Below are 10,083 nucleotides of genomic sequence, written 5' to 3' on the forward strand. Positions count from 1 at the left end.
GGATACAAGTTTGAAACCAGGACCCTGAACAATGATTGCATTCTCCAATAGTTACTTGATTAATCTAGCCACTACAAACGCTAAAGCTGTAAAATATATATATACGAACACAAGAAAAAGGCAAACCCTCCAGAAACTTAAAAAAAAAAAACCCAAACATTTTAAATTCACGCCTTCTGCTCAGTCTATAAGAATTTGGCTTTTAAAGCTCATCAAAAGCAGTTTCTGAGAACCAGAGGTTAAAAAAAGAGAAAAAACCAAGGAATGTAAAAGTCAGGAAAGTATTTGTCAGATTAGTGTCAGAGACCTTTGTGAGGATGACACCTTTATCCTCTGCAATACATATCCCTAAAGCAGTTCACTTGGCTTCAGAATTATAGCTGCTGAAAGTAATTTGGAACATTTTTACCTTTTTTGTACATCATTGTCAACTGTTGACTGTGAATTTGCTCTGTGCAGATTACCATGTTAGGACGACTTCCAATGCTGCTTCAATGATTACAACCATATCTTCTTCCTCCTCTCATTTACCAAGAGTTTTTACCAAATGAGAGTTTTAAAAATGTTTTAATAAAGAGTCTGAACACTATAAACTCTCAGAAGTACTAAAACAGCCCTGACTGGGACTTCCCTGGTGGTCCGGTGATTAAGACTTTGTGCTCCCAATGCAGGGAGCCAAGGTTCGATCCCTGGTCAGGAAACTAAGATCCCACATGCCGCGACTAAGAGATCCCACGTGCTGCAACTAAGCCTTGGCACAACCAAAGAAATAAATTAATATATTTTTAAAATAAATTAAAAAATAAAATAGCCCTGACTGACAACAAAAACTTTATTTGGGGTACAACTTTTAGAATTTCTCTTAAAACATATCAATAATCAGTGCTGTTTTTAAAATTCAACTATAATCCTCAGCAAAATGCCTGACTTAACATTATTATTTTCATATTAATCGTAATTGCCGGGTTTCCCTGGTGGCGCAGTGCATAAGAATCCGCCTGCCAATGCAGGGGACTCGGGTTCAAGCCCTGGTCTGGGAAGATCCTACGTGCCACGGAGCAACTAAGCCCGTGCGCCACAACTACTGAGCCTGTGCTCTAGAGCCCGTGAGCCACAGCTACTGAAGCCGGCACACTCCTAGAGCCCGTGCTCCACAACAAGAGAAGCCACTGCAATGAGAAGCCCGTGCACCTCAACGAAGAGTAGCTCCTGCTCGCGGCAACTAGAGAAAGCCCGCATGCAGCAACAGAGACCCAACACAGCCAAAAGTAAATTAAAAATTTAAAAATTAAAGAAAAATAAAATGCCCATTAAAAAAAAATAGTAATTGCCAGTTTAAAAGCTGAAAGTAATCAACCCTAACTGAGCACCTCTGCCTAGGAGAAATAAAAATCATCTCTCAAAATTGTAGTCAAGAATATTAGGGTTTTCAAAAAAGTAACCTCAAATGCATGTACTTATTAATTGAAATACTCCTTCAACCTAACACCCTGCTTAAGAGATTTGTTTTCTGCTATTCTTTTAAACTGCTCTGGACTTCATCAATAGGCCCAGCTGTTAAATTCAGGAGCAATGACAACAAATGCCTGGGCAAACAAGTGCTGAGAGTTAGGGCCTTTCTTTAGAATAATCAGAGCTAGTTGACACAAGAGGGCCATACCAAATGCCCTTTCAAAATTCCATTAAGAAGCTGGACAAAAATAAAATAAACAAACACATTTATACATCTTAAAGCAAATTATAATTCTACCCCTCAGTGGACCCTGCTTCATTGAAAAATAAAAAATCCAACAACTTTGAAAAACAGTGAGATAGCGTTACAGGTTTCTGCAGACAAGAAATGATCCTCACTAATCAAGTGCAAAGTGGGAAAAACTGGTTCCATTACCCAGAGATCACCAGGTACCTGATAAACCTTTTAGGTAGACAGACTTTAAGAACCAGGTATCATTGTAAATGAGCCTGTAGAACTACATGTGCTTTTACTTCCCTGATTTAACTTATGCAATTTTAAGCTAGTAAATTTTTAATTTAAATATGTACTTTTGAACCATACCCCCTTCTCTTTAAAGATGATTTTTCTTAGACCCAGAAAGCACCATCTGAACCTTTTCTACAATGTTGGTAGATTGGTCTCTCTAAATATCTCAATCTGTCTCATTTTTCCAAAATCAAACAACTTTTACTTTTGTGTTAGCACTCTTAAGTGAGGGCAAGTAACTGTTAACAGCTTGATTTGAAGTGAACATGCACACAGGTAAGAGACAATGTCCTTTACAGCATTTACAAATCTCAATAAAAAAGTGACAATGAAGCAAACTCTTGCCCACCTTGGGTCCAGGATCATTAATAAAATTCAAAATCTAGGCTAATAGTCTCATAGCTCTTACCTTTCTCTTTTCAATATACCACCCACCCTCTTTTCTTTCGAACATGACTCTAAATGTTTTCAATACATTTTAACTTCACATTTCAAGATCAGCTTTGAGCTATAATTTATGTACTACTCTTTAAGCTAGGAACCACACTCACAGAACAGTTTTTCATTGATCTCATCAAAAAACTTCAAGTTTCATCTCAACTTAAACTGAAGTAATAAACATTTTATTCATGGAAAACCACCTACATCCTTTTACAGGAAACAACTACTGCTACATAAAATTACAGAAATAGACACCCCCCAAAAAACAATTTTATGGATGCTAAAACTAATCTCAAAATTTTGGAGAAAAAAATCCATCATAAAGTTATAATAATTCCTATGGTCTTCCAGCTACAAATGCTCATTTAAAAAATTATTTTGCACCCAAGTAAACAGTCCTGAAAAACCCAACAAATATAAGCCAGCTTTATGTTCTCTTTCCCTCTATCCTAAGACTTCAATTTCCACCTTTTATGGAAAGGAAATAAACAACCAGCTTCCTGTTCAATCACTAGCTTACTGGCCAGTCTTCTACACATCAGAGAACACAACCTGCCTCCTCCTTTACTTCTCTCAAATGTCTCATCTTAATTTAAACTTGTTGAAATATGAGACCATTTTACCACACTAATGCTTTCCTATGAAATTTATCTTCAACAATTAGAATGCAAGAAATGTCAAGATGTCATAGATTACTTCTCACTCCTAAAATATTTAAATTAGATTATTTATGTAGTGAAGACTTAGCACCTATGAAAGTGAAAATTTGATTCTCAGTTAAAAATACTGAAATTTATGGGAAATGGTTTAATATTCTGTTCTTACTATTGTATACAACTAGAAAAAGAGCCTCTCACATTACTCCCTTTTCTATTCCATTACATGAAAATGTAAAATGGCTAAAATGGCTATCAATAAAAAGGATTAACTTTTTAAAAAAACTAAATATTACTTTAACCCTATACTTTCCTTTAAAAATGGGATGCCTTAGAAAAACTAAGTTAGACAAATCCTTTTGTGCTTGGATGAACAACAGGAAAGCAAAGCCTCCAGGCCTTTGGGGAGGAACCTTGTCCCCACAGCCAGCTCTGATGTGCCTGGGAGATAAGGCTCCATAGTGACACTTAAGGAAAGGCCTGTTCACATTTGAATTTCTGCATTCCTCAAGAACAATTCATGGCAATAACTAACTTTGCAGAAGAGCTACATGAAAGCTTCGGCCAATGAATGAGGGTCATCTGCTCTTTATCACAAGGGTAAACCTCATCCTGGCCAGTTTCTAACCTTTTAACCCTGTGAATTCCTAATTTACACATGAATAATGGAATTCTTGCCTAGAGTGCAACTTTCAGCTTCTAGTTCCTAAGTTTAGAAACCAAGACTTGATTGCCTGTGTTAAAAATCTAAAACTTGCACAGATTAAAGTTTTAGATTTCCAGGTGCAGATCTACTTATTACATTTCAGAACTAAAAGATAATGCTTGCTGACAAAATCCTTGACCAGAAAATAAAAAGAACATACTTGCACCCTGCTGCTTTCACTAACTAGGAGAGAACCAACCTTTTAAAAAAACCCCACAAAAACAGAATGTCCACTTAATGCCTATTCTCTTCCTGTTTAATTCGTATAACATCTTACCATGAACACAGGATAAAGTCATCTGAGACGACAATGTCATTGGACATTGCTTCTCAGATATCAGAACTAACTTGGTGAATTTCAAATCTCTAAGAAATTTCATTTCTAAAGAAAAATCTAAACCCACTATGCATTTCTTATTTTAAATCTACAATACTGAATGCAATTTCCTAGCAAGTTAAATAAAATGTGTGCCTATGAAAAGTGTGGTTCCTATAACTAACATACTACAGTTGATATTTAACAGCAAAGCAATGTTCTACATAGTTTAACTGGAAAGTTTTTGATACTTAAAATATGAATACTTCACCACAAAAGCCTTCAAAATGATTCACATCTAATAAAATATTTGTCATTAATAATTTTTATAAAGATACAAAATCCAACGCTACTCAAAAAGCCAATATTAACATTGTTTCACTATTACTATGTTAATACTGTTCAGACTTTATTTATGAAAACTGAAAGCTCTGTGTATTTTCAAAGTATTTCTGAGTGCCTTAGAATTGTCAGGCTTCTAAGGAGGTCCTGGAAATACCGTGTGGTCATGACAAATGATTCATCTTTCAAAGCCCATCTGCCCCCCTCCACCTTTCCATCCTGCCCCTCTCCTCTCTGGCAAGGTAATACAAGTTACAGTTCCTGGATATGAAAACACAATATTCCACAAACCCAAAAAGGTAGAAAAATTACAACTCTATAGAACAATTTTACATTAGACAAAAATTAAATGAACAGGACATAAGCATAAAAAGCACACTATCCTGAAAACAATACTGTACTGAAAAACCACTACCCAACAACAACAACACAAAAAGATGATTATTGGCCAATGATCACAGCAAAAAAAAAGGAGTTTATCAGACATTCTCTCAGGTTTATACTATTCTGGGGGAGGGGGACTAGAATTGGAAACCTCTACTTTTCTGACATTTTTCAATACAAGAATATCTTTGCTTGCAATTTATTTTCCACTATTAATTATTATTGTACAAATAAAATATATTACTGAAATGAGGATGGCATGAATATGGCCATGGACTGTTACAATAAAGTCACCTAAGAAACCCCCACCAATAGCTGAATTTCAACTGTGGAGACCCTGAAGAAACTATTTCTTAAAGATTATGACGTTATCTCAAGAGCTCCCTCCTCCTATTGTTAATCTTGTAAATGATCAATTTGTAGGTATAGTGCAAAATCTATCTTTTGTGGATTAACAAACACTTGTAGCTAGGATGCCTGTAAAACTATTTTTAAAATACAGTTGTGCTGTGTTTTGTTTTGTCTTAAGGTTTACATTGTCTTTTGTAATCTTGAGTGCAGGGTATTTGATCACCTGAAGAGGTGGAAAGCCTCAATGAAAACAAGGAGTTCTCTAACTATCCTAGGCCCGTGTTTACACTCAACAGTTACCAGGGCAACCACCAAGCAGTGGGTCACTTGGACAAATGGTTGATCTGACTGGGTTGTTAATACAAAGGAAATCATTAGACAGCAAACTTTATGACAACTGGAAAAAAGTGGGCAGATCTGGTTTAAGTCCATTAGGCATAATATGGAAATGGCCTTAATCTCTTTCTCTCCCAGCAGGAAAAGCCTAGGAATACTTCAAAGGCTTGGGAGTTACTGACCAATGCCCTCTCTATCAATTAAAAAGCAACATGGGTGATCTTAAAGCAGTCAGAGAAATGGAAGCTTGGGCTACACAAAAGATTTAGCACTTAAGGGCCATCTACAAAGCAGAAAAAGTTGCTTGTGATTTTCAAAATTTAATTATTAATTTACAAAAATGAGATTTTAGAACAACTTTTGTTGTGTTGGTCAAACTTTTCATCCAACTTTTTTCACAGTTTGAAACAAATTTATACAAAGCCACCTCTACAGGTTTTGGTGTTCTAAACCTAATGGGACTTCTGTTCTAAATCACTCATTCGAATTTAGATATTTTTTTCCTCAGATTTTTATGCATGCCTTAGTTAGCATCAACTACTGTCTCCAGGAAAATTCTTAATGTTTGTGTGATTTTTCAGGTTAGCATGCTAATGAATTGAGAAATCATCAAAATGCAGCAGTGAAAAACGTCAAACAACCAAGAACTTAAACACTTACTTGATAAGGTCAGATGAGCTTTTTGACTAAGAATGGCTCCATGTTTGTTCATGGCCAAGCACTGATAAAATCCTTCATCAGACTGCTCTCCTCGCTTGCCTTCCACCTCACTGATGTATAAAGAGCCATTGGACAGAACCTGGATCCGCTTATTTTCAGACACTTTTGCTCCATTTTTCAACCAAGTGACCTTAATAGGAACTTCTCCATGAGCCTGGCAATCTAAAACGACTGGGTCCTTTCTTGTGACAGTTATATCCTGTGGCTCTTTGATAAAAAACAGTTCGCTAAAGCACCATACTCCTAAAAGGAAAAGGGGGGAAAGGCATACCCAGAATTATAAGTGTAAAATCATTTCTTAACACACAATTGTAAAACACATATTCAGAGTGTAATGAGACAAAGTTTAACAAACCATATTAGTTAACTTACAAACACCTTAATAAACCAATCTAAGTTTCAGCTAACCTTCTCAACAAATCAGAGAAATCTTTTTACAACATCTTATACTAAAAAGCATAGGGAAGATTTCAATAACTTTTACCCCTTTTAAGAATTCTGTCCTCAAGTACCTTGCTAGAGTTTCAAAATCATCAGGAAAACTCTTGAGCACAAGCTGTTTGCTTACTTTTACAAGCTTGTCAAAAAGATCTTGAACAGAGTAAGTCGTAAAAGTCTAATTTTACAAGAAATCATTAGCAAAATTCCGACTCTGTGAACAAGCAAGTTTATTTCCTTGTCCCTTGAAGAGTTTTTGAAACCCCTGGTACCTACTCCTTTGGGAAGTGCGTTTATCTTTTGTGACAGATGACAAGTTTGCACTTTTATATCTGCCCTTTTATAGCAAGGACTCTCGTCTCTGCTCCTTGAAAGAGACCCATTTACTTAATTTCTGCAGAGTATGGTAGGTATTTAAAAGACAAACATTTGACTTTGAAAAGTTGCTAACTCTTGCTGCTTGTACTCAGTGGGTGATCGGATTAGGAAACTTCTATTTCATTTTTTTTAGAACTACCAACTGTTGGAAAAAAATGTATGACTAATTGGTCCTTACTGTCTAACAGGGATAGGAGATTGCTTAATCAACCAATACACATTTTTATCAGAGCAGAGTAAAGGCTTTATGCTAGGCATACACATCGTCCCGGGTCCCCGTCAGGAAAAAAGCATCCGATGACCAACTAATACCCTGTCACCTCCTGCATTTAGCGCAAAGGTTAGCTTAAGTCTTGCATATTGATTGGAGCCGAGTAGAGTATGAGGGGTTTAGGGGCGGAGGGCATTTCATCTTCCTTCTGATTGTCTTGAATTCATGAGTACCAATCCCCGGGACTGATCTCTGTTTCTCATCAAGGCAGGTCCTCCAAACCTCACACACTAGTCACGCTCCCACGCCCTGGCTGCCGACTTCTCCTAATGGATGCCCAGGGCGACACGAGCGACCCTAATAGCCCGCGTAGCGAGGACCACTCCGGAAGGCGCCCATTGTGTTTCCGAGTCACATCTGACTTTGATCCTTTTCTCTTGCTAATAGAAAACTAACTCCTCCAGGAAACAAACAAACAAAACAAAAAACCCACGAAAGTCTGGGGTTTGTAACCTGTAAACAAATAAAACAACCAATTCTTAACACCTCTTCTCCCCGCGGACCCCGCATCCACTTTACAATTTTTAACTCTTTAAGAATAAAGCAACACGTCAAAAGAGAAGAATTAGTTCATCCAAGTTTGCTCAAGGCTAACCTGGAGTTTGGAGGGATCTTCAGATTCGCACATATCTCAGGCCCTGCCCCCAAATCCCTAGCTGTTAGAAATAAACCCTACTTAGATACCTTCCTTCTCAGCTTCGGGACCCTTCTCCCTCCCCTCCGGGGCACAAATGGGCCACAAAACTTCCACTCCTCTTCTCTTTCCAATTCCACCCCTCCCGTCTCCTCCTAGTTCGATCCGGATCCGGGAAAGTGGGGGCACTTAGGGGTCTGACCTGGGCGCTGAGTTCACCTATTCTCTCCCCCGCCCTAAAACGTGGGGAAGCCGCCACTGCAAACAGGGGAAGCCGCGCGGAAACGCGGCGCCCCCTGCGCCGCAAGGCTGCCACTAAGGAAACAATATAAATAAAGCCACGTGCGGCCGCGGCGGCCCCGGCTGAAGGACGGCCTGCGCGGAGCCCAGGCTGGCCCCGAAGGCGAGTACGCGGCCGGAGCGCGGACAATGGCGCGAGGAGAAAGGGGCGAGAGTGGACGGCGGGCGCCGGCCCGCAGCGCGCGGCCGGGGGAGCGCAGCGGGGAGGGGCGGGCGCTGCGAGAGGCGCCCACCGCCACCCGCGCCCCCGCAGAGCCCGCCGGTACCTCGCGCTCCAGCGGCAGCTCCCGACTAGCTGCTGGGAGGGGGCAGAGACTGGGGGTCAGCGCCCCCGCGAAGGACCCGCCGCCCCCCCCAACACACACACACCCGGTTGCCTCCTTCCCCTGCCCACTCGCGCTCTCTCACGCCCCACCGGCACAGAAGAAAGCGCGCCCACCTGGAACGGGGCCGAGGACCGGCAGGAGCAGGAGCGCGCCGAGCAGCATCCCTGGCGGCCGCGGCCGGGCGAGGGGTCTCAGGGAAGGCGCCATTCAGCAGGGTTGGGTGGGCATGCTCCCCGGCCGCCCCGCAGCCGCTGTCCGCCTGCCGGCTCCCTCCTCCGGGCGCTCTCCGCGCGGCGGTTGGACGCGCGCAGCCTGGGCTTCCCGCTCGGGCACCGGCGTGGCGTGGCACGGCGCGGCCGGCGGCTGGTCTCTTCGGGCGCGGCAAGGCCGGCGCACGGACACCAGCTCGCAGGAGGCGGGGGGGCCCGAGCGTCCGGCCCGGGGGGCGGAGTGAGGCGGCGGCTGGAGAGGGCGGGGGCGGTGGAGTGGACAGCGCCGCCGCTGCCGGCCTCGGGACTACTTTCTACATCTGGCCCCTGGTCTGGGGACCGCGAGGTCGGCGCGGCCGCGGAGGGAGACGCTGGGAGGGGGCCCAGTGGCGGCCGGGTCGCGGCCCCGGGGGGAGGGGGCGGGCCCCGCCGGACAATGCACCTGGGGGTCAAGCCCCGGCTGAGGGTCTCCAGCCCGCTTCCCCACCCCCTCTGGCTCCCCTCCCCCCCCCGCCCCCCCCCCGCCGTCGAGGACAGAGCCACAAAGGCCGAGCCTCCTGGCCCGGCCTGGCCTGCCCCCGGACCCCTCTTCCCCCCCCCCACCCCGCCCCAGACCACTCCCCTCCACCCCCGGGCCTGTTTAGGATTCGGGGAAGGAGGAGGCGGGGTGAGGGAGGGATGGTGTTGAGAGACGTGAAAAGGCCGGAGACTTCTCCCCTGATGGCCCCTGCCCATCCCCCTCCTTCGCTCACACGCCGAGGCCCTGTGGAGGGAAAACTATTTCCCACTTCGGAGATTTGTCAGCTACACTGGAGGCATCTCCGGGAGATAAGCCCCGACATTTGGAGACGGTTTCTGTCCTCCCTGCCCTCGTGAGATGCAGCCCTGGCTTAAAAACATCTCTGAAGAGTGCCCTGAAATGAACAATTACCGTTTGGGGAGACGTTTTGTTATCTCTTTCTCAACCTAAAGTTCTTTAATTCGTGAGAGCTGTGCACATAAAAGGCCCTGTGCTGAGAGTTGAGGCCAGATGAGATTTCTAGGTTCTCCGAGCTGGGTCTAGGGGACTAGGCGTTGATACTACCTGGTTAGAAGTTAAACTGACTAGGAAAGACACAAATGTGAATTTGTTCACATCTCTTAAAATTAAGGATAACAAGAGGAGTTAAAAGGTACATTAAAAATGTAATCAGACTGCTAAACATGTGTGGATCATGGAGAACATTTACATGTGGATTAGCGTTTCCTAACCCAAAACTAAATCTATGGCCATGATGAGGGCACAGGCTAAAAG

General features: G+C 42.9%; 1 protein-coding gene across 1 annotated transcript in view; it reads right to left on the bottom strand.

The window, feature by feature from the left end:
• The window catches only part of PRTG (protogenin), a 128,814-nt gene extending 119,978 nt beyond the window's left edge, over positions 1–8,836 (bottom strand). The window contains exons 1-2 of the mRNA XM_029238541.1: positions 8,694–8,836; positions 6,174–6,476 (exon numbers count right to left, since the gene is read on the bottom strand). Coding sequence (XP_029094374.1) covers positions 6,174–6,476; positions 8,694–8,787 — 397 coding nt within the window. The 5' untranslated portion in view covers positions 8,788–8,836. The remainder of the gene's footprint in view (positions 1–6,173; positions 6,477–8,693) is intronic.
• Positions 8,837–10,083: the final 1,247 nt, after the last annotated feature.

This window comes from Monodon monoceros, unplaced genomic scaffold, assembly GCF_005190385.1.
Source record: "Monodon monoceros isolate NGI ecotype Baffin Bay Population unplaced genomic scaffold, NGI_Narwhal_1 Super_Scaffold_21, whole genome shotgun sequence".
Taxonomy (NCBI): Eukaryota; Metazoa; Chordata; class Mammalia; order Artiodactyla; family Monodontidae; genus Monodon; species Monodon monoceros.